The sequence below is a fragment of the Mytilus galloprovincialis genome, chromosome 1, assembly GCF_965363235.1.
Source record: "Mytilus galloprovincialis chromosome 1, xbMytGall1.hap1.1, whole genome shotgun sequence".
NCBI classification, from domain to species: Eukaryota; Metazoa; Mollusca; class Bivalvia; order Mytilida; family Mytilidae; genus Mytilus; species Mytilus galloprovincialis.
In genome coordinates, this window is record NC_134838.1 from 125,949,786 (window position 1) to 125,976,129 (window position 26,344).

The following is a 26,344-nucleotide window of genomic DNA, read 5'->3' on the forward strand; positions in this document are numbered from 1 at the left end:
GAGTCGTTTTGTGTACTGATTTATGTGGTCTGTCTTTTGTTAGCCATGTTGTGTTGTTTTTTTCGTTTTATAATGTTTGTTAGATTTATAGTATCATCTTATCATCTATTCTTTGTAATGCTAATTTTAAAATAGACCTATCAAATATTTAGGAACGACCAAAAAAAATAAAATGAAAATAAATTTTTGAATGTCAAAGCTAATACATCTAATGACGTATTTATTAATAATGATAATTTTATTATTTGACTAAATATACAGAATATTTGAGAACAATCCTTCCAGCTTATTGGTCCATTTTTTTTTCTCTATGAGTAAACTGCAATTTTGCTTCAGACTGCCATGTTTAGTCTCCATTTAAATTTTTGTCCGAAAAAAAAATAGTGCATTTTGATTTAACGTTTTTCAAATCGTGATAACCTTAGGATTTATGAGGTGTTCTTCCAATATTTGACAGACGCACTTCTTGCAAAGCCATGTATTGTGACGATTGTAGTCGGCATCCTCTATTGAAGCCCATTTACTCAGAAATCCTTTCTCTTGCAAATAAGATATCTTTTCTTTTACAATCAAATCAGTTATCTCCTAAAAAAATGGGAAAAAAATGTATTTTTTTTCAATAATGTTTTCTGTAGAATTAAATGTGGTAAAATATACTTACAGGCCGTACGGTGACCTATAGTTGTAAATTTATGTGACTTTGTTCTCTTGTGGAGAGTTGGCAATCATATCACATATCTCCTTTTTTCCCCCCATATCAACCGAACAATGTTGCCAATAAAAAAACCACCAATAAGTGCAATGGTTTCGAACAACTATCCTCCACCACAGTTCAATTGACGTAGATGTATGCAAATATTTATCACTGCAAAACATTCAACAAATGAGCAAAACATATATGATATTTTCGAAGAAATCACACAAGTGACTTAACAATCTACATTAAACATTAAGTATCGCCTATCGACTCTACATAAGTAGTGATATAAGGATATAAAACGTTAAATAACAAGAAAAAATAAAGAAATAAATCTCCCACGAAAATTCAAAACGAAAAGTTCCTTTTAACATGGCAAAATAAAAATCTCAAACACTGTAACGAATTGAAAACAACAGTCATACTTCAGACGTCACTTGGGACAGGCATTTCCGTACGGTCGATTAAACCTGTTTTATAGCTAGTTAACCTTCTAAATTGCATGACATTCAAATATATCTACAACATATACAGTTTAGACTGTCCTTTTGGTGTATTCTTATTGACAAGATATGATTTGTACATTAGGAGGACGTGCTACTCTACTTATCGACTTGTACCTTTATTCGCATGAGGCTGGACTTCATATTGAAGCTTCTTATGCACTTTTTAAATTTTATGTTACAAAATTTGAGCAGCGCCCGCAAACGTAGTAAATAATTTCCAGTTGATTATTTCATGGTTGCTAGACGTCCAGTGGCATTTATTTCATAGATGTTCTTGACGAGAAAAGAAACCAAACCAATAAATGCAATAGACCGATCCTGTAACAGCGGAGGTTCACGGATGAAAGTCGGAAAAGTTTAGACTGCCACTGAAATGAGGACAAATAGGATAGGGACAGACATTGTGTCCTGCAACATGCTACCATAGGAAACTACAAAGAATTTAATGGGAGAGCCGTGGTGTAGTGGTAAATAAAGGCAACAGTAGTATACTGATGTTCAAAGCTCATAAATCGATAGAAAAAAACAAATCCAAAACAAGTACAAAGTTGAAGAGCATTGAGGATCCAAAATTTCCAAAAAAGTTGTGCCAAATACGGCTAAGGTAATCTGTTCCTGGGACGAGAAAATCCTTAGTTTTTCGAAAAATTCAAAGTTTTGTAAACAGGAAATTTATAAAAGTGACCACATAATTGATATTGATGTCAACACTGAAGTGCTGACTACTAGGCTGGTGATACCCTCGGGGACAAAACGTCCACCAGCAGTGGCATCGACCCAGTGGTGTAAATAGTTATCAAAAGTACCAGGATAAATCATAACTTAGATGGAGAGTCTCATTGGCACTCATAACACATTTTTTTTATTTATATTTATAGGATAATAGCCAATTAAGTTAAAACACTTAACTTTATAATAAGACCAAGAAATGTCCCATACCAAGTCAGGAATATGGCAGTTTTTATCACACACACCATATCTATGTATGTTGGCGTTTGTTTTTGTAGCAGTTTAGTGTTTCTGTTGTTCTTTTTTTTTATTTATTATGATGTGTTTCACTCAGTTTTGGTTTGTGACCTGAATATGTTTCTGTTAAATCGATTATGACTATTGAACAGTGGTATACTACTATTGCCTTTATTCATATAGTACATGAATACAATATATTCTCATTTCGCAATAAACGAAATGCTAATTTTCCGATATACAAAAATTTAAATTGTCTTACGATATTTGCTCCATTTTATTATCTTTTCTTACACATAGGTCTTTTTTATAATTATTTTACAATGTACTACGTTACACTAGATATTTTAAATTTAACCTACTTTTAGTCTTTCTTTAGCATAATCCATAAATCTTTTGTTTTTCTCCAACAAATTTGATACTTCTTCCTGTAATAACAGACAGCGGTTATTCAAGATGAAATCGCTTTAAATATATTTTAATTTGACAAAGAACATCTCATAGTCTGATTATATTCAAAATGTAAGGCGAGCTTAGCGTAATAACCAGACATAAGTGAAAAAAAAAGTAAAATCACAAAAATACTGAACTCCGATGAAAATTCAAAACGGAAAGTCCCTAATCAAATGGCAAAATCAAATGACAAAAAACCCACATCAAACGAATGGACAACACCTGTCATATTCCTGACTTGGTACAGGCATTTTCAAATGTAGAAAATGGTAGATTGAACCTGGTTTTAAAGCGCTAAACCTCTCACTTGTACGACAGTCGCAAATGAGAGTGAATTGTATAGTTGTTAAAAATTAAATTTGCATTTATAGTTCTGCAAAAAAGTGAAATAGAAAAAATACCGAACTCTAAGGAAAATTCATACGTAAAGTACTTTAAAAACAAAACAAACGAATGGGAAAACAACCGTAATATTCCTGACTTGGTACAGGCATTTCTTCATGTAGAAAATGGTGGATTAAATCTGATAGCCGAACCTCTCACTTGTATGACAGTAGCTTAGAATATCATTGTATTGGTCCATCTAACAATTCTTTAAAACTGTTTGGAGTAGTTACAATTCTTTCTCACTTCTTTTAAAAATGGTCTAAGGCTTTTCTACCTCAGGCATAGATTACCTTAGCTGTATTTGGCAAAACTTTTAGGAATTTTGTTCCATAATGCTCTTCAACTTCGTACTTTATTTGGTGTTTTTAACTTTTTTGGATTCGAGCGTCACTGATGAGTCTTTTGTAGACGAAACGCGCGTCTGACGTATATGCAAAATTTAGTCCTGGTATCTATGATGAGTTTATTAACAATGTCCTTGATGTTGGGCATCAATTTTGATATGGTCATACTTATAAATTAACTGTTTACAAGGCTTAGAATTTTTGAAATACTAAGGCTTTTCTCCCTCAGGAATAGATCACCTTAGTTGTATTTAGCAAAACATTAATAAGAAATTTAGGTCCTCAATGCTCTTGAACTACGTACTTTATTTGGCCGTTAACATTTTTTGATTCGAGCGTCACTGATGAGTCTTTTGTAGACGAAATGCGCGGCCCAAATATAAAACTACAATCCTGGCCTTGAAGGCATAAAACTTTGCTCAGTGCTCAGAACACAAAAATCATGCTCGAAACATGAAAGCCAGCAATTTGATTGTTTGATTTTCGAGTATGAGTACAAAAAACTGACTCGAAAGTGTTATGACGGCAAGGCCTGGTATGATGAGTTATCGCTTAAATAGGATGTCCGTTTAGTAATGTTGGGATGTATAACTACTTCCATGCCTGGTTGGAAAAGGGTTAATAAATCAGGTGCCTCGTGAAAAGTGAGTGTCACGATCCAGAAACCTTTGAGGAATCCATCTTACAATTTCTGCAAACGATAGGTGGCATGGTGCAGCACACAATGTTTGCCCTATCCAATATATCTACATTTTCCAGTTGCAATATAAAGATTATAACCCTTCATCCCGGTCGACATATATGAAAGGCCGATCATGTCAAAAACCCGATAAAGTAACGCGTTATCAATTAACGCGATAAAATCACATTTAACGCGATAAATACAGTTTTAACGCGTTAAAACAAGATTTTAACGCGTTTAGAAATCAATATATTTATTGCGTTAAACTTTTCAATTATCAAGTTTGGGATTTAACCCGTAGGTGAAAAAAGACGTTTATCGCGTAAAAATACCCGTCGCACTGGCCACATGTGTCATAATGAATCGCATTAACGCGTTAAATTCAACACAATTACGTTGCTACGATACATTACTTTAACGCGTTCAAACATCATTTAACGCGTTAAAATATCATTTAACGCGTTAAAACATCATTTAACGCGTTAAAACATCGTTTAACGCGATAAAACATCGTTTAACGTGATAAAACATCCTTTAACGCGTTAAAACATCGTTTAACGCGATAAAACATCCTTTAACGCGTTAAAACATCGTTTAACGTGTTAAAACATCGTTTAACACGTTAAAACATCGTTGGATGGAGTTATGGAATAATGTTGCTAACGAATACAATGATCTGTTCGCATTTTTTGGAGTATCGTGGTGTCCTGGACATTATAGACGAGGAGGATAATGAAGATATTACATTTCGTCTTCCTCTCACGATTAAACCATTCTCTTTCACAAACCAGATTTCAAAATAGCAAACACGGTTTGTTACCTGAAAACCATACAAGTTCTAATGTCCTATTTGTAACAGGTATCTTGAACAACATACTATCAAAAACAAGTGCTGCAAATGAAAAAAAAAACCACCACAAACACAAGAAGATGACACGAATGAAGACGATAACATTTTAGCACACTTGGGAATGAATTACAGCCTTCAACGTGTAGCCTTGGTTCACACCGAACAGCAAGGTATAAAGGGTCTTAAAAAAGACTAGTGTAAAACCATTCAAACAGGAAAGCCAACGGTCTAATCTATAAAAAGAAAATGAGAAACACTTATGAAGCACATCAACAAACGACAACCACGGTACCAGGTACCTGACTTAGGACAAGTGCAAACAAATGCAGTGGGTTAAAACGTTTTAATAGGCACCAACCTTTATCCAGCTTGAAACAATAGTGTGATATCACAACGTAGAAAGACACACTTTAAAATATCAACTGAAATGGCTTTACTCAAACAAATGACATATTAAAATAACTAATGAAGATACACTGATTGAATAAATTTGATCTATGACTCAATGTAAATACAAAATAAAACAATGGGGTTAGAGTCAAACAATATCAGAAAGAAAATCATAACCTTGAACAAAATTCAGGACTGATAACGGACAGAGAAACGGACGGACAGTCAGAGAGAGTCTCTTTCAGCTTACATGTAGGGCATTAATTATAGCGCCCATTTTAAGGGGGGGGATAAATAATCTGTTCTCCATACATGCCATATTACAGAACAACGCAGTATTTAGAGGTATAAATGTCGAAAATGAATGATTGCGCCGCAAAAAAAAACCGTACTTAGTAAGTAGTAAAAATAAAGAATAACATCCTCTTTCCCCAATGGATATCAAATGGTCATCCTCTTACTTTTGGCACATATTCATTATCTTATTGGGCATGGTTTACTAGATACTGGATGCCTGCTCTTAAAAGCCTCTTGTTTTAAATATGTTCACAATTCACACACGATTGCTAGCTGATAAATTCATAATGGATACCAGGTTTGAAATTTTGTATTTGCGCCAGACGAGCGTTTGGTCTACATAAGACTCATCAATGACGCTCGAATGAAAAACTAGAGACTCTCAAGAGCCTGTATCGCTCACCTGACTCTACTTGAGTTTTTGAAAACGCATAAAAAAAGATTTTTTGGTTTAATATTGCATTCTGTTCTGTGGTTTTCTAAAAGAAGACATTTGTATGAATTTCCCTTGGGTCCTGTGTTAAACTAAGTCCCTCGCTTGCGGCCATCTTGGATGATGGATCGGCTACAAAGTAACAACACTTGGTCAGCACCTCATCAGGAACATTCATACCATGTTTGGTTCTATTCCATTCCGTGGTTCTCTAGAAGAAGTACACATGTAAAAAGTTAACGACGACGACGACGGACTCCAGACGACGGACACCAAGTGATGAGAAAAGTTAACTTGGCCCTTCGCGCCAGGTGAGCTAAAAATTAAAAAAGGGCGGTTATCTGACTGACAGCCGTGTAACAATATCCGATTGTAATGTTTAACTGAGGTATGGTTGATAGATATATTAAAGATATGTCATGTTTTCACCATCTGCAGCAAAAAAACTTCACTTGTAGAGACGTATGTAAGTATACGTCAAATACGGAAGCGTATATGTGCCGTGTCTTTGTGAGTTATTTTCTCCGTTTCACGAGTAAGAAATAACGAGTTGCAGAGTTACTTCTCAACAACCCGACTTTTAAAATCACCCGTTAGTGTCTTAGAACGCAATATTACAAGTTGATATGATACGTAATGAGTTTGGTTTCTTAAACTTCGTGCGATATCAAAATCGTGTTACTCATAACGATCGCGTTTTGCGAGTTTTACTCTGCCAGTTTGTGTGTTCTTATTACCCGATAACGAGTTGTAGAACTCGTGTTTGTTTAGCCAATATCACTAGCACAAGTTCATTAACTCGCCTCAATGCAATGTTTCGCGCCCTTTTCATTATCAAACTGGAGAAGAAATGGCGGAGGTGTGTATACAATATTATGTTCTTATTTAACATTATTCATGCTTGTAGTATGCTAGGAATGTTAAATAAAATGCTATAAGAACTTTCAAATTGAACTGATTTAAATGAGAACTAATTGAGACACATGTTTTGATAGGGAAAATAACATTGCTCCGGATGTTTAGCAAAATATTTCCTTCTCTAAAGTCAGTTTATATGTATGGCAATATGATCAGTGTCAGTTCCTAAATAAATATGGACCTTGCTTTGTTAAGAGGAAGACCGTTTGAGCGAACTTCAGTACGGGTTTCCTCTATTCAATATTTTCCGAAAAAGGGGTTGAACACCTTTAGTGACCCATAATCTGCCAATGAATTTAATATCTTTTATTGTACAATGAAAACTTAATGAGTGACCATCAAAGGGCTCTATCTTCAAACTATCGCAATGACTCAAATTTGAATCATAGTATTTCTTTTAATTGTTTATCATTGCATCGCCTCCGAACTTGCTATATGTGAAAATAAAACGGTACCGTCTGTCAGTATAATTCTTGTGAACACTTCTGAGTCAGCATGGTTTTTAACCAAATATTGATTTGTAGTTAGTTAGTCTGCAACAAAATCTAGAAACTACTTGTTGGTACCCTACACTTTATCAATTATTAATTATTTCCTATTGATAATTAAGATCAAAGGTCAAGATCACAACGAGACAAATCTTGTGAGCTCAAAAGTCTTGTGAACACTTTAGTGTCAACATCGTTTTTGAGGGATACTTTCAAAACTTTTATTTTTCATAGACTAAGTCCTTTGAAACATCTAGATCCAGCTGCCATTTGTTTTTCAAGGTCAAAGATGAAAGTTCAAGGTCACAATTGGATATAACATATTTCTTTAAGATATATACATGACGAGGATATGTTTTGTCTGGCGATGTCCTTTTTATGTCCAACCTTAATTTACACGAAATGGGGGCTAAACGTTTAAATGAGAAACTTGGACATTACTTCATAGGATTGAATGCAATAGTTTGTGCAATTTGACTAGTTTTTAACTATGTATTTTTTTTGTATTTATAACTATTTTAAATACTAAGGAATGTAAACCTCCAAGAACAGATGGCCAAATTTTTCTGAACTTTTCAATGCTCTTAAACTTTGTACTTTATTTGGCCTCAGAGCTATTTAGATCCTAGCGTCACTGATGAGCATTGAACAGACGAAACGCGCGTCTTGCGAAGAAAAAAAAACCTGTTTTGGTACCTTTGACAATTCAGTGGTTTTTAGGATTTCAGAAATAACCATGACTTTTGGTTCAGTAAACCATTTTTTTTTACCAAACCGGATTCTGTTATACAGGAAATCTACACAAATCATTTGCAGAAAATCAATAAAATTCTACTGGTCATTTGGCTACAACTTAACTGGACCAAACCATTTTCTTCCTTATGTCTAGTGACCTTGGGAATAATGCAATTTGATAATTATTTCCATATATTTTAAACGAAACTACCTTTTAATTTGAAATTTAACCTTGCGTTTTTTATTAGTCCGATGTGACCCCAGGAGATTCATTGATATTAAAAGCCGCACAAAATACACAAAATACCCGCATAGCACAACAACAAAGGTAGTAAAAGAAAATTTCAGCAAGCAAATGGAAATAGAAGATAGATGTAGCCCCTAGTCATATATTATCGGACTGTAATTGAGAGCATAGTAAAGCTTTGTTTTTTTATATACTTTTAGGTAGATGTATTTCCTGATGTACCTCAACACGCAACCGTCGAAGAAATTATTGAGTATTACTTTAAAAAAATGTATACTGCTCATGAAATTTTAGGATTTCTTACTTTCTTGCATGGCATTGTTATCAGTAGAAGAACGTTTTTCAGAATAACAAAGAAACTATAGGCTTAAAGAGGAATCGTGCGTCAAATAGCGGAATGGACATTTATCGGCAGATGAAATATTTGCTGAGAGAAATATATTCCAATCTAGGGTAAAGGTCATTTTGGAAACTTTTGAACACGCAGTGTGGTATTCGGGTTACACAAAAAGCGGTCAGAATTATGCTAGGAGTGTTGGACCCTGTAGGTGTGTCATTGCGTTCATCACATCGATTGAGGAGCAGGAGATATTGCAGTAAAGGTCCGAGTTTCACAACTCAAATTGACGGGTACAATAAATTAAAACCTTGTGGGATAAACATTTATGGTGCTGTTGATGGATTTTCAAGAAAGATACTTTGGCTCAAAGCGATGCCTTCCAACAAAAACCCGCGTGTTGTAGCTAGCTTTTATATCGACTACAACAAATAATTGAAAGGAGTGTCGCGGGTAGTTCGATGCGATACCGAAACTGAAAATGTTGTTATTCGAGACATTCATATGGCTCTCCGTTCTTCACATGTAGATCATATGTCTGAGAGTAATAGTTTTTCTGTTGGACGATCAACCGCCAACCAACGGATAGAAATGCTTTAGATTTTGTTGAAAACGTATTTTACCCAATTTTGGAGAAATTTCTTTCATGATCTCATAGACGATGGATTGTTAAACAATGCAATTCCTATTCATCTTGAATGTATAAGATTCTGTTTTTTAGATATCATCCAAACTCGTTTGAATATTTTTACAGATTACTGGAATTCTCACAGAATCCGTTCACAAAGAAACCTGGAGGGAGTTACTGGAATTCCAGATGTTTTGTTCCATCAACCATTGTTTATTGATTATTCTTACCCCTTACCGTGTAGCAACATAAGCATAGATAGGATTTCAGAGGTGTATACAGAAACAGTGCCGATGAAAGGGTGTTCTGAAGAGTTTCTTAATTTGGTCGAACTTGCAACTGACACTAACAGAATTGAATTCCCAGAATTTACAACAATACAAAATGCTTTGATTATGTACCGTTCTATAATACACTTGTTGAATGAAATAAATTAAAATGAGATATACCTGTATATCAAGCCTATCATTAACAAAATCAGTTAAAAAGTGTTCGAGTGCTTAGAAACTCTGTTGTCCGTCAGTCCACCAACCCTCAAGTTATTGTCCATCTTTGTCTGCTAATCACACCCTACAAGTAAATTGTGGCGCCGATTAGGAGAAAAATCTACACACTTTATTGCATGCAAAAACGTTTTATATATATATGCACGAATGCGTGTATAGTCCCAACCATGATTTAGATTAGGACCAATGCTTCGAAGATATAGTTTAAATATTTCAAATCATACCGACTTTCCGACCTAAATACAAATCTGAGGATTAAAGAGAAACAAATACGTTTGTCTCATTGTGACCTACACGAATATTAGCTCAATTGTGTTCATCCGCGTAGAAAGTTCTTGTTTAAAATAGTTTAACATTTAACCTCAGTCTAATTACAAGGATATTTTTTTTGTGTGTGTACAAGGGGGGATTTAATTGACATCTATGAAATGGATGGTTTTTATTTCGGTCTTGAGCTTGATAATTTCGATTTGTAATGTTTAAGAAAATTTTAGTTCATATGTTTTGCCACTTCCTGTTTCCCGATAGTTTAAAATGTATCACCACATTGTACTTTAAATGGAAAATTATTTTTCAAAAGTTTTGGCTTCTTCGAAAGCGTTTAATCATAATTTATTTTATAAATATTTTTAACAACTATATGCATGCAGTGACCCAGGTCCAGACACGATTTTGGTCTATCCACGCTGGTCTATGTCCATAGTTGCTTTAAAATATTTTAGAAACATGAGCCCCCTAAATAATTATGCGTGTAAAGTAGAAAAAATCACTCATGACACCCAGTGCACGAATTTATTTTGTAATTGAAATTTACACTTATGTCCTTGGCAAGCCTAAGCTTGATTTAGAAAAAAAGTATTATTATCTGACACAAAAGTTACGAAACCAAAATTCTCCAATGTCTTAGAAAACCTCAAAGAGAAGTAGGTAAGTATCGTTGGAAGTATACTTGGTCGTCGTTGTTTCTGGTAAAGGGCAACTACATGGGATATATACTCATGCACTTTGTAGACATATGTTATGTTTTATGACGTTTTTATCTGCTGCTACTGAAAGGAAATATCCTTTGGAAAAAAATCTTCCTGCATGTAACCATATGCTTTAAGTAGTAAATATAACGGAATTTGATGAGACTGTCATACAAAGTGAGAGGTTTAGCGCTACAAAACCAGGTTTCATCCCCCATTTTCTACATTTGAAAATGCCTGTACCAAGTCAAGAATATGACAGTTGTTGTCCATTCGTTTTTTTATGTGTTTTGTCATATGATTTTGCCATGTGATTAGGGACTTTCAGATTTGATTTTCCTCTGAGTTCAGTATTATTGTGATTTTATTTTTTAATGTTTATGATATTTCATTCTGAGTGAATTATTATAAAGGATATATTAACTTACTGATCTTGATTTCATTTTGGATAACCCAATAAAAGACTTGATTGACTGATTATTAGTGTTTGAACGCCACTTTTAAGTGCCATTTCTGGGCTTTTCCGTGGCGGTCAGTTTTTATGAGTGGAGGAAGCCGAAATGCTCGAAGAAAACCACCGATCTTCGATAGGAAAACTGACAATCCTAGGCAATTAAGATTGAAGTCGAGTGCACCCGCACGAGTGGAGTTCGAACTCACAGCCTCAGTGTTGACTGGCTAGTGATTACAGTAGTAGAACTACTTAGACCACTTGAACACCGAGGCAATCCCCTAAAAAAAGATTTGATCGATATATTTACAATCGAGCAGATATCGCTAGGCTGTATCCTTATAGTATAAATATTATGTCGTTCAAGGAGCTGCAGCAAGTGTCAGTCGTTGTACTTGTTCAAATATAATCATGTGCATGATAAGGATAACAGTTGCCCTGTACGGTGACCAATGTCAATATCTCTTTGGTGACCAACTTTAACCAATATCAATATATGTGTTAGCTGACCAGGGTAACCTGAATGTCAATATATCTGTAAGGTGGCCCGAGGTAACAATATCAATATATACAGTCCGCCAAAAGTTAAGCACCATCTATTTTGTATAGTTTTTTTTTTTCATTCAAAAAAATCAGTTTATCCTCGAAAAATAGAAAATATTCATGTAGCAATATTGCTAACATATACCATAAACAAACCATAGACTTCAGTTTAGTCACTTATGTAGGTTTTATGCATTTCAATTTTGCGTTGATGAAAATATTGAAAATTACACAAATCAGAAACGGAATTTAAGTTTCACTATGATTTTATTTTTTAACCACTATTAATACGGTCCAATCATTAAAAGTCTCTACAATTAATCTTTGGTATGTTCGGCAAATTTAATGTCAATATTTGAGTCAATAGGATATGTAATCATCTCTCTTCCAGTACAGTTCCAAAACACGGCGTCTCACATTCTGTACAAGCCTTCTGAACTTTAGTTAAGCAGATTAATTCCATTCAGCAACAATTGCCCCTCCAAATCGCTACGATTTTGCAAAGGTGGATCACTGAGATTGAGATTTCTGCCAATGGTATCCCAGACATGTTCGATAGGGTTCATGTCTAGAGACGACATAGAAGGCCAAAAAGAGTGTGCCAATGGCTTCTTGCTCTTTGTACTCGGTTACAATCCTTGCCCTGTGTGGTCTAGCATTGTTGTACATGTACAAGGGTCTTGACGCAAGTGGAGGATTATCAAAATGAGGGACTGCAATGTTTCTAACCACCAAATCCCTGTTTGTGTGTCCGTTCATGCTACCCTGCAGATTATGCATACTCACCTTACAACAGTATGAGAAAAAACCTCAAACTGTATCACCACCAGCAACGTATGTAGTCGTTGGTCAAATGTTGTTTTGGTTATAAGAAGTTTTATTTTCCCGCCAACTCGTATTCTGCCGTCTACTGGTCGTTACAGAAACCTCCTCTCATTTGACCAATGAACATTTTGCTAGCTTCTCAGGTTCCAGCGTCGATGGTCATTAGCCCTTTGAAACCTGATTATACGGTGCCTGGTTGTTAATATCACGTTGTAAAAATCATGCGTTACCGTTAAAATCAACCCAAATTAATTATTACTATGATAGAAATATTTTTTCCCAACAGTAATACAGCATTCCTATAAAATTGTTTCGTTTTTGCATTTGTTTTGACTCGATTTTTCTACTGGAAGTATCCGTGAAATGAAATTGCACCCATGACCTTTGACAACGATTTAGAAAAAAAAGAAACCATAATTTCTTTTGACGACCGAGATATTTTGAAAGTACACATTTTTAGCTTTCCAGTGTTATTTAATTTGGCCGTGTGTTAGGTAGGTGCATTTAAAATGTAAATTTGTCTCTCATATCACTGATAAAAAGTTGTTGCAGGGGCGGATGCAGGAATTTTCGAAAGGGGGGGGTGCTAACCCAGGGCACCCAGGGCAAAGGGGGGGTGCAAAACAGATGTCCCGATACAAATGCATTGATCGGCAAAAATAAAGGGGGGGGGTGCGCACCCCCGGAACCCCCCCCCCCCCTGGATCCGCCACTGTGTTGCTTGGCGTGTTTATCGGAGTTTAATTTTTTTGGTCGTAATGTATTTTCTTAGTGTATATTATAGGCAATTCTTAACACAAAACATAAATATTTTTTTTGCAATAGTTAAAAACATATTGCGATTTATATTTAGGTGGTGCTTAACTTTTGGCGGATTGTATATCTAAAAGTCAACCAGAGGTAACCGATGTAAGGTAAACAGCTCTGTAAAGTGATCAGCGGTTACCAATATTAATATCTCTTTAAGGTGACCAGAGGTAACCAGTGTAAATATATATGTAAATGACCACAGGTAACCATTGACAATATATATGTAAGGTGACCAGTGTCAATATCTGTTTGAGGTAGCCAGAGGTAACCAAAACAAATAAGAAGACGTGTTATGAGCGCAAATTAGATAATTTTCCATTCATGTAACAATGTAGTTAAATTAAGCAATTAAAGATTACAGTAGGACGTCTACACGGATACTTGATTTACACCGAACGGCAAGCTATAGAGGTCCCAAAAATGACTAGTAGTGTAAACAATGACAACGGAAAAAACAACGGTCCAATCTATAAACAAAACAAGAAAAGAAAAACACCCATGATCTACCCCAACAGACGACAACCCTTAAACAACAGGCTCCTGACTAAGGACAGGTGATACAAAGCAGCGTGTGTAAACGTTTTAATAGGCATCAACCTTCATTCTAACCTGAGATTGTAGTGTAACATGACGACAAAAAAAACACAATTAATATAAAAAACCAATTGCTCAGAGAACAATTGAAGTCTTTCTACATCAATTTTCTAAATTATTGATGAGAAGCTACTTTCGGTTTACTCAAAGCTACTATTGGCATCCAATCATTGGTTTCTTCATAATGATTCAATGAATATGTTTCTATATATTTGTGCCTAAAATAAAGGAGATAATTGTAAACTCCTGGTTTGAAAAATGTCACTTCCGGTTTCACATGATAGCATTGTTCACACTGATTCCAAAAGTATATATGGTTTATATATACTTTTGCCTGTAATAAGAGAGATATTAGGTACTTCGGTTTCAAATGATAGGTTTATGTTCGCATACCTAAATAAATAGCTTCGCCATGAGCGCATTATACACCCGACGTCTGGGTGAAGTTTAATGCAATAATCATAAATCTTTTTTGAGATACGGCGCGTCTGTAAAAAAAAACCCTCCCCCTTTTTTACCAAATACTCAATAAATCAACTAGAGGCTCTTTAGAGCCTATGTCGCTCACTTTGGTCTATGTGAATATTAAACAGAGGAAGCAGATGGATTTATGACAAAATTGTCGTTTGTTGAAGGTGATGTTTTTGTACATCTTACTTTACTGAACATTCTTGCTACTTACAACATTTTTTGTACAATTATCTATATCTATAATGAACTTGGCCCAGTATTTTCAGTAGAAAATGTTAGTAAAAATTTACAAATTTTATGAAAATTGTTAAAAATTGACTACAAGGGGCAATAACGCCTTAGGGGGTCAATGGACCATTTCGGTCAGGTTGACTTATGGAAAATCTTACTTTGAATTTTTCGAAAAACTAAGGATTTTCTTATCCCAGACATAGATTACCTTAGCCGTATTTGGCACAACGTTTTTGGAATTTTGGACACTCAATGCTCTTCAACTTTGTATTTGTTTGGGTTATAACTATTTTGATATGAGCGTCACTGATGAGTCTTATGTAGATGAAACGCGCGTCTGGCGTACTAAATTATAATCCTGGTACCTTTAATAACTATTTCTGTTTACAGTTTATCTTAATCTATAATAATATTCAAGATGATAACCGAAAACGACAAAATTTCCTTAAAATAATCAATTCAGGGGCAGCAACCCAACAAAGGGTTGTCTGATTCATCTGAAAATTTCAGGACAAATGATCTTGATCTGATAATATCAGATTATTACATGACATTTTTCATATCGCATGTATTATCAGCCCTAGGTTCAATATCAGCCCAAGAGCCGCATGGCTCGAGGGCTGATATTGACCGAGGGCTGATAATACATGCGATATGAAAAATGACATGTTATGATCTTTTTATCATATGCTTCAACAGTAGAGAAAAATAACAGATTCATATATTGATCCTTTTACGTGGTTCCCGAAGTTTAAAGAGTTAAAAAGTTCACGGCCGTCGGACCCAAAATTTGATACATTCAATATGAAATCTTTCTATCATATGCCCCAACAGAGAGAGAGAAAAAAAAACCATTTTAATATGGACGAATCTACAAAAAATAATTCAACAATACACATAATGATCATTGTTTGGAAAAGTCAACTTTTTAAGAAACTTTCTAAATTATGTTTCAGAAAAACTTTTAAAAATGCATTTATTAAATAATTTGTTTGGTTTGGTTTTTTTTTTATTATTATTATTTTAAACAATATACTTTCCAGTATTCAAGTAATTGTTTTGTACACTACTTTGTAATGTTTTTCACTGAAAACGTAGCACTGAGATGTATTTTCCGGAATTGGCCGAGTATTACCGGAATGCCATGTGATAACGTTACGGAAAGGCATGTGATAACAATCGAAGCATGTGATAAACTTTTCATATCAGCCCGCTAAGCACCAATTAAAAAAATATGGAATTTACGTCAATTTAATGCTATTATCATACGGTAAAATTTATATGTTATTTAGTCTAAGTATATGATAAACATATTTACTCCTTGTCAGATTTGCTCTAAATGCTTTGGTTTTTGAGTTATAAGCCCAAAACTGCATTTTACCCCTATGTTCTATTTTTAGCCATGGCGGCTATCTTGGTTGGTTGGCCGGGTCACCGGACACCTTTTTTAAACAAGATAACCAAATGATGATTGTGGCCAAGTTTGGTTTAATTTGACCCAGTAGGTTCAGAGGAGAAGATTTTTGTAAAATTTAACGACGACAGACGACGGACTTAAAGTGATGGGAAAAGCTCACTTGTCCCTTCGGGCGAGGTGAGCTAAAAATGAAATTTTGAATCATCACCAAAAAGTATACAGATCTTAAGATTAATCTATCTAATACATTCAAGATGAAAAGAAATTGCATTGTTTAACAATCCATCGTCCATGAGATCATGAAAGAAATTTCTCCAAAATTGAGTAAAATACGTTTTCAAAAAACTCCAAAGCATTTCTATCCGTTGGTTGGCGATTGATCGTCCAACAGAAAAACTATTACTCTCAGACATATGATCTCCATGTGAAGAACAGAGAGCCCTTTGAATGTCTCGAATAACAACATTTTTAGTTTCGGCTTCACATCGAGCTACCTGCGGCACTCCTTTCAATTATTTGTTGTAGTCGATATAAAAGCTAGCTACAACACGCGGGTTTTTGTTGGAAGGCATCGCTTTGAGCCAAAGTATCTTTCTTGAAAATCCATCAACAGCACCATAAATGCTTATCCCACAAGGTTTTAATGTATCGTACCAGTTATTATGAGTTGTGAAACTCGGACCTGTACTGCAATATCTCCTCCTCCTCAATCGATGTGATGAACGCAATGACACACCTTCAGGGTCCAACACTCCTAGCATAAGTCTGAGCGCTTTTTGTATAACCTGAATACCACACTGCGTGTTCAAAATTTCCACAATGACCTTTACCCTAGATTGGAATATCCTTCTCTCAGCAAATATTTCATCTGCCGATAAATGTCCATTCCGCTATTTGACGCACGATTCCTCTTTAAGCCTAGTTTCTTTGTTCTTCTGAAAAACGTTCTTCTACTGATAACAATGCCATGCAAGAAAGTAAGAAATCCTAAAATTTCATGAGCAGTATACATTTTTTTAAAGTAATACTCAATAATATCTTCGACGGTTGGGTGTTGAGGTACATCAGAAAATATATCTACCTAAAAGTATAAAAAAAAAAACTAAGCTGAACTATGCTCTCAATTACAGTCCGATAATATATGACTAAGGGCTACATCTATCTTCTATTTCCATTTGCTTGCTGAAATTTTCTTTTTACTACCTTTGTCGTGTATTTTTTGTATTTTGTACTGCTTTTAATAATGAGTCTCCTGGGGCCACATCGGACTAATAAAAAACACAAGGTTAAATTTCAAATTAAAAGGTAGTTTCGTATAAAATATATGTAAATAATTATCAAATTTCAGTTATTCCCAAGGTAACTAGACGTAAGGAAGAAAATGGTTTGGTCCAGTTAAGTTGTAGACAAATGGCCAGTATAATTTTATTGATTTTGTGCAAATCATTAGTGTAGATTTCCTGTATAACAGAATCCGTTTCGGTAAAGAAAAATGGTTTACTGAACCAAAAGTCATGGTTATTTCTGAAATCCTAAAAACCACTGAATTGTCAAAGGTACCAAAACAGGCTTTTTTTTCTACGAAAGACGCGCGTTTCGTCTATTCAGTGACGCTAGAATCTAAATAGCTCTGAGGCCAAATAAAGTACAAAGTTTAAGAGCATTTAAAAGTTCAGAAAAATTTGGCCATCTGCTCTTGGAGGAATCAATTCCTTAGCTATTCAAAACGTTATAAGTACAAAAATAACATAGTTAAAAACTAGTCAAATTGCACAAAATATTGCTTTCAATCCTATGAAGTAATGTCCAAGTATCTCATTTAAACATTTAGCCCCCATTTCGTGTAAATTAAGGATGGACATAACAAGGACATCGCAAGACATAACATATCCTCGCCATGTATATACCTTAAAGATATTTTCCCTATCAAAACATATGTCTTAATTAGTTCTCTTTTAAATCAGTTCAATTTGAAAGTTCTTATAGCATTTTATTTAACATTCCAAGCATACTATAAGCATGAATAATGTTAAATAAGTACAGAAATATTGTATACACACCTCCGCCATTTCTTCTCCAGTTTGATAATGAAAAGGGCGCGAAACATTGCATTAAGGCGAGTTAAGGAACTTGTGTTAGTGTTATTGGCTAAACAAACACGAGTTATACGGGTAATACGAACACACAAACTGGCAGAGTAAAACTCGCATAACGCGAGCGTAATGAGTAACACGATTTTGAGATCGCACGAAGTTTAAGAAACCAAACTCATTACGTGCCATATCAACTTGTAATATTGCGTTTTAAGACACTAACGGGTGATTTTAAAAGTCGGGTTGTTGAGAAGTAACTCTGCAACTCGTTATTTCTTACTCGTGAAACGGAGAAAATAACTCACAAAGACACGGCACATATACGCTTCCGTAGTAAAGTTGCTTTTAACCCGTTAAAGTTTTATTTAACACGCAAAGTGTCATTTAACGCGTTAAAGTGGCATTTAACGCGTTAAAGTTGTTTTTAACACGTTAAAGTTGCATTTAACGCGTTAAAGATGCATTTAACGCGTTAAAGTGGCATTTAACGTGTTAAAGTTGTTTTTAACGCGTTAAAGTTGCATTTAACGCGTTAAAGATGCATTTAACGCGTTAAAGTTGCATTGAACGCGTTAAAGTTGTTTTTAACGCGTTAAAAAGTCATTTAACGCGTTCAAGTTGCATTCAACGCGTTAAAGTTGTTTTTAACGCGTTAAACTTGCTTTTAACGCGTTAAAATTGTATTTAACGCGTGAAAGTTGTTTTTAACGCGTTAAAGTTGCATTTAACGCGTTAAACTTGCTTTTAACGCGTTAAAGTTGCATTTAACGCGTTAAAGTGTCATTTAACGCGTTAAAGTTGCTTTTAACTCGTTAAAATTGCATTTAACGCGTTAAAGTTGCATTTAACGCGTTAAAGTTGCATTTAACGCGTTCAAGTTGCATTTAACGCGTTAAAGTTGTTTTTAACGCGTTAAACTTGCTTTTAACGCGTTAAAATTGCATTTAACGCGATTAAGTTGTTTGTAACGCATTAAGTTGCATTTAACGCGTTAAAGTTGCATTTAACGCGTTAAAGCTGCATTTAACCAGACCAAAGCGGGAATGATTCTCCAATGTGCAAATAGTAGGTTACCTAAAATAGGAAGTCAATTATTGCAATGCAGTATAGATTTTTAATCATTATTGGAGGATTTTTGGTAACATCTACAAGTCAATACAAAATTTTGGTCTTCATTTTTTTTCTTCTATAAAAATCTAAACCAATACTTACATATTGCCTTATACCAATAATAATTGCAAATGTCAACACCCACACAGCAACAGCTCCTCCAACTACTAATAACAGAGCTAAAAAAGAAATTCCATGTGTGCTCTTCTTTATAATGACGACGAGTGAACCGATTCCTATACAGATGAGAAAAGTTAATATTGCTAGCAATGTACTTGCAACCAACGTGAACATCCCACCAATGAAAACACGGTAATACTTCATCAAAGCCCGACTGTTGACATATGCGATAGCTGCTTTAGTTTGTTGCACACACTGAACATGCTGAAATAAGAATATGCATACACGCATTTATAGACTCTTAAAAGTTTTATTTCATTTTGAAATTATACTGTACGTTTGAAGGAATATTTAAAACGAATGTAGCGTGCAACCGGGAGAGGGCGTTTTAATATTTCTATTATCCGATCCGTACCAGTTTCCTGGGAATTGAATAGCAATGCAAAGCTTGAAAAGCCCCGTAAGTCGTCATTTTAGATCACCTGGGCACGCCCAAGATGATCTAAAAAAACTTACCATCACCATCATAGATCACAACGAGGATTGGTCAAAGGCCGATAGACTTGCTCGGGAAAGTTTTTGGATAAGAAAGCTCAAGACAGTTTCCTCAGAGGGCATTAATGAAAAAACATAGAAGAGTCACTTATTTTCTCTACCATCACTAATTTTCCTGCCATCACTTGTGTCCAGTAACTCCGGCTTCCATACTGGACTCTTACACTTTTCAGGAATTTTTGAATTACTAGTATACTAGTTTTAATTACAGTTGGCAGGGATGTGTAAATACGCAGCCACGTTCAATTACTTATCCTTAGTAAAAATTTACTACTAATTTTTCTTATCATCAAATTACTATATATTTGGGATGTTTAAACACGCAGTCTCTGTTGCAATTGCTCTACCGTTGTCATATTTTAAATATTATACCAGCTTAGGTCGGTCAGGACTGTTTATTGGGACAGTATTTCCACGAAGTTATTTTACATTTCAACTGTCACCACCTTTGAAAATTTAGAGTTGTGCCAGTTCACATCGCAAATAACTCTTTATATTTTGCATATCTTTGTAGTCTTTGCGCCGTGTTTGGTGTTTGGAAATTTTAAAATTGTACCAGCGTCTGTGATGTTCGCTTTAATTGTATAAATTTCAAGATCTTAATTTGAATATATTGACACATAATTCATTTGACATCGTGCTATTACCTATGAAGAATATCTGTTATCCGAAATATCTAACATATTATTCGTTTTATTGTGTTTTTTGGTGATGTTGTACCCTTTTAGACTTGATATATATTATATTTTTTAGTGTACTGAATCATAATTATATGATCCATCGCCCCGTAAGATGTATCGTTGACTATTTAGTTAGTCATTTTATATAAATATAAGTATATATTCAAATAATTGTTTCTGTGACTGCATCCTGCATTGATTTGTAAGATCATCTACGATAGATAATTCAGCTGATCTGTAATATTCAACCCTCATGCCTTATACAGCATGTACTGTGTTACGACACTAGATAAAAACTGACAAGAAAAGGTAACACCCTGCTACCGAAAGCTTTAAGATGAAGAGCCTTGGTGGTCGAGTGGTCTGGCACGCCCGGCATAATAAAAGGCAATTTGGTGCCACGATATCTTAGTGGCATGAGTTCGTATCCCAATCAGGGACACAACCATCACTTGTGATCCGATGGATTAAATCTGTCGTACTTATGATATAAATATTTCTGTGACTGATCCTACACTAATTTGAGATTCTCTACGTTAGATAACTCTGTAGAATTCCATCTTCATGTCTTAATGTATAATATTTTCAGATCTAACATTGTTGAGCTGATATTGAGACGAATTATATATATATATATCCCTAACATCACTGAAGAGACACAATCCCTAACATCACTGAAGAGACAAGTTTGGGCTTGTATCATATTTTCCCTCCGATTTATATGATTTGTTTATTCTATATTGACTCTTAAAATTCAAGAGTCTATCTAAAAATGAGGTTACATTTTATATGGCCTTCCAAATACCGTTTCGATCCCTAACATCACTGAAGAGACATTTATTGTCGAAATCCGGATCTGGTGTACAAAAAAATATTAACACCTTATGTTTGTGGCATAACATCGTGGCCACAATTTAACTGTTTTCTGTTTAGTATTAAATTTATATTAAGATCCATTTCGTTACATCTTGTGATCAATTTTATTTGGCAATCGCCAATGGCAGTCAGCAGGGTTAAAGAACATCAGTTGTTCGACCTGTTAGTCAAATGCGTTTTGTTTAAATATACTTTTTCACTTTTTAGGTCTTTTAGAAAATGTTATTTGTGCTGTATTAAAACCCTTCTACAACGAAATTTGTTTTACATGCACACGTATAAAAATTGCGGTTTTTATCCAACGCAATCATAGGTTTGAACGTAGTTTTCAATTTAGACTCGTTTATATTTTTTCGTTTTTTTCATTTTCCAAAAGACCAAAAAAGTGAAGAAGTATATTTAAACAAAACGCATTTGACTAACAGGTCGAACAACTGATGTTCTTTAACCCTGCTGACTGCCATTGGCGATTACCAAATAAAATTGATCACAAGATGTAACAAAATGGATCTTAATATAAATTTAATACTAAACAGAAGAAAACAAATTAATTAACTTGTGACCATATATATATATAAACTCATCATAGATAACAGGATTAAATTTCGTTTTTACGCCGGACGCCCGTTTCGTCTACATAAGACTCATCAGTAATCAACTAACAATCTTACCCGGACCTAGAAAATAAAACTGTTTAAAACCCTTTCAGTCAGATCCAGGTTAAAAACCAAATAGCAAATTCCGACTTAAATCGGAGAAAACATAACTATCCAATATTTAAATACTAAAATACTAATCATAATAAGACCAATGATCAAATACCAATAGCTGAAAGCGACATGTACTTACATGAATATTTTGTGACTTCAGAGTGAGGAGATCATCAGCATTAAAAGGCGAAAATTTGTAGACGAAGCCTCGTCTAAAAAATGGCGATAACCGTATGACTGGTTTGGACAATAACCGAAATCCATTTTGGTTGCTTTCAGCTGCAAGTATTAAGATACAGTTGAACGTTTTAACAACATGCACTATTCTAATGGAATTGAGTTCATTTTTTTGTGGTGAGTTTAAAAAATATGGTTTATTAATTTTCTATCAATATTTGGTCGTTTTATTTATATTTTTCATGTATGTCAATGTAGATTCCGAAAACACTTGATTGCATTAATTTCTCGTTATGTCATCCTCTTAATCGTCAGTTTTCTGTTGCAAATATACGGTAGAAAAACGGTAGAAGAAAAAAAATCATTTACGAAATAATAAATAGTAAGGATATAATAATATTACAAAAAGCTAAGATACCTACTTCAACATGTGAGGTAATCAAAATATGAATTAAAATATATACTTCAATAAGCATTAGAAAAGGGGGTTATCACTGTTCAGTCAAAACATAATTGTAGAAAAAATCTTTTCGTTCTTCATAAAATGTAAACATCGTGAGTGTTTTCACCAATATTACATACTGCTTCATGTTTCTATAATCTGAAATTTTCAACATCTTGACATAGCATGACTTATGAGACATGTATAAACAGTATGATATATTATTGAACAGTGTATAGAAAGTAAAATCACAAATGTCATAGTCCTGACTTGGAACAGACAGTCGCATCAAATTTTGTTGTTTGTGTGAACCAGAAATAATAGGTAAAAATGTCAAAAAAGGGGAACAGCCGCAACATTGTGTTATAATCTTAATTACTATTTAATCACTATGTATGTTTCCGGTTATATCGTTTTATTTGGATGTTGTGTTACATTATCCAAAAATAATTTTACCTGTATCATCAAAACTAATTTCAACTGCCGCTGAAATAAAAGATGAAATTACTATTTGTAAAATTTTGGAAATCATACTACATCTCTTATTTTTATCATTATTAACAAAACGTAATAAATGTATGTGTGTATGTTTATTAACCTGGAACGTGGAATCCATTTTTGTTCAATGTCAAAGTTTATACAGTCTTATGAAGGTGTGACTAATTCATCGATGACTCTTAACTTAAAAACAAACTTAATCTTACTGTTAGACTTGAAAACGTTAAAAGATTTAAGTAGATGTGGTCTGAAAGCAAATTACAATTTGGAAAAGTAAACCATTACTAGAACATACCCGCGAAATCGCGGGAATTTGGAACCTGCTTAAAAGTATGTAATATGTTGTAGGATGATTTTTTGTAAAAGAAGGAAAGGTAACAAAAGTATCTTAAACATGAACTGGTATCAATATAACGTTTTGAATTTTTCTTCACTTAAGTTTTGTCATGAACTTCATTGTGTAAAAATGTGTCGTTAAATCTTTAATAAAACATGATAATATAGGCTATTGTGATAAAACTGTATATAATTCAATAGTGTGATCGTTTTTGCTTTTTTATATATAGTTGACTTTTTACTCCTATTGTGGAGGTGTGCCTAGATTGGCAGAAGATAGACAATACAGATACAGTCACTCGAAATAGATTCCACTAATAAAATAAAGTTTACCTAAAAATCAAAATAATTCATGCATTCTGTAGATTTTTTTTATTCATTTTCATAGGGCCTGTGTCGTTAAATCTTAAATAAAACATGATAATATAGGCTATGCCTGTGTCGTTATTTACGTGACGATAAGTGAATGACAAAAATGATTGTGTTTATTTTCACACGGCCTGGGTCGTTGCTTACACTTGGGACAACATATAACGATTCAGTCAATGTGAAAATGGCTTGCATGAATCTTAAATAAAACATGATAATATAGGCTATGCCTGTGTCGTTATTTACGTGACTAATAAAACATGATAATTTAGGTTATGCCTGTGTCGTTATTTGCGTGACGATAAGTGAATGACAAAAATAATTGTGTTTATTTTCACACAGCCTGGGTCGTTGCTTACACTTGCATGCGCGTAGCTACGTTTACGTCAAAACGCCCGGGCGTACACTTGAATTTTGAAAATAAAACAAAAAATCGACATAGAATAAGAAAAACTGGTCAAAAACACATCAACCTTGTGCTTCTTTTTTCAATGGATTGTAATTTTGAATAAAAAGGGACTAAATTTACTCAAATAGATCATTTAATATATTTGTTGTTCGAATTTTTGTAAAAGTCTGAATCTACTATGAATTCTACGTACTTTTCTTATATTTAAAGCAATTCACTATCAGCTCAGGTTCGATATGCTGTTTGTATTTTTGTCGAGCCTGTGATTAATGTCCCAAAAGCGAGACAAAGCGGCGTCAATATTTAGGTTCCGAATGTGGATAAAGTCTTTTGAATGACTCTCCGTGAAATTTTACGAAGGTTGGACAGAATCTGTTTATAATCGAAAGAGTATATTCAGAGCAATATAATAATGCAATTATATGAAAATGCCGAAGAAGCTTTTTTCTATGACGAATGTCTAAAGCTAAAATTTTGAAAGCATTTGTTTTCGTTCATTTTTATGTTCTTTTCTGATAGACAGATAGCCGGACTCTTCTTTACGCAATTAATTGTTTTACATGCTCAATTTATAAACCTTCATAGATTGTGAAATATTCCAGATCAAGAAAAAAATATCAAAAGAAAGTTTTAGACTTTTTTTTTAAATCCCTTTAAATGAATGATAAATTGATTCACTTTTTGTGGGAAGAATTCCTAGGTGTTCCAAATTTTTTTTATATTGCATCTCTTAGAAATATATTTTTTCGTGTTCATTAAAAGGTGCTTTTGTCGATTGTATGCTCACTCACGGCACCCTTTAAACTTATTTAAAAGTAATATTGGTTTGGACGTTTTTCTCTCAAACCAATGACCATTAGGCTACCTTCCAGTTTAACACGATAAATAAGTTAACATATTACAAAATTTAACTAAAACAAATAAACCATTTAGATTCAAAAGTATGTTGCTATCAATTATTTTTTACTGACAGGAATCATTACGGTATCTCATTCTCGATAGCTTTCGGGGGCTTCGTCCCTTTCGAACCCACTACCAGCAGGTGCTTTAACATTGAGCGGTTGGCACCCCTCATATCCCTCGCCAAGGTTCGAGCGTACACATAAAAATGACCAAGCTACGCCACTGACTTGGGACAACATATAACGATTCAGTCAATGTGAAAATGGCTTGCATGAATCTTAAATAAAACATGATAATATAGGCTATGCCTGTGTCGTTATTTACGTGACAAATAAAACATGATAATTTAGGCTATGCCTGTGTCGTTATTTACGTGACGATAAGTGAATGACAAAAATAATTGTGTTTATTTTCACACAGCCTGGGTCGTTGCTTACACTTGGGACAACATATAACGATTGCATGAATCTTAAATAAAACATGATAATATAGGCTATGCATGTGTCGTTATTTACGTGACGATAAGTGAATGACAAAAATGATTGTGTTTATTTTCACACGGCCTGGGTCGTTGCTTACACTTGGGACAACATTCTTATATAACGATTCAGGCAATGAATCTTAAATAAAACATGATAATATAGGGTATGTAATGTAAATTTGCCAAACTTCTGGAAATATAAACGGAAGAGGAAGTTGTCTAAGAATAAAAGCCGGGGTGATGACGGACACATATCCGGACTTCTTTTTTTCCGTTTTTCTCCCAAAATAACCGAAACTGAATAATCATAAGAATGGATGACAAATGCGACTATTCATGGTACCTACAGGACATACAGTCACAATGATCAATTTATTGTGGAAGGAGGAGAAGCGACACCAAAAATGATGT

General features: G+C 34.2%; 1 protein-coding gene across 1 annotated transcript in view; it reads right to left on the reverse strand.

The window, feature by feature from the left end:
- Window positions 1-219: 219 nt before the first annotated feature.
- The window catches only part of LOC143066338 (uncharacterized), a 29,665-nt gene continuing 3,540 nt past the window's right edge, over window positions 220-26,344 (reverse strand). The window contains exons 4-9 of the mRNA XM_076239323.1: window positions 23,394-23,423; window positions 22,458-22,597; window positions 19,480-19,761; window positions 4,824-4,855; window positions 2,532-2,634; window positions 220-585 (exon numbers count right to left, since the gene is read on the reverse strand). Coding sequence (XP_076095438.1) covers window positions 406-585; window positions 2,532-2,634; window positions 4,824-4,855; window positions 19,480-19,761; window positions 22,458-22,597; window positions 23,394-23,423 — 767 coding nt within the window. The 3' untranslated portion in view covers window positions 220-405. The remainder of the gene's footprint in view (window positions 586-2,531; window positions 2,635-4,823; window positions 4,856-19,479; window positions 19,762-22,457; window positions 22,598-23,393; window positions 23,424-26,344) is intronic.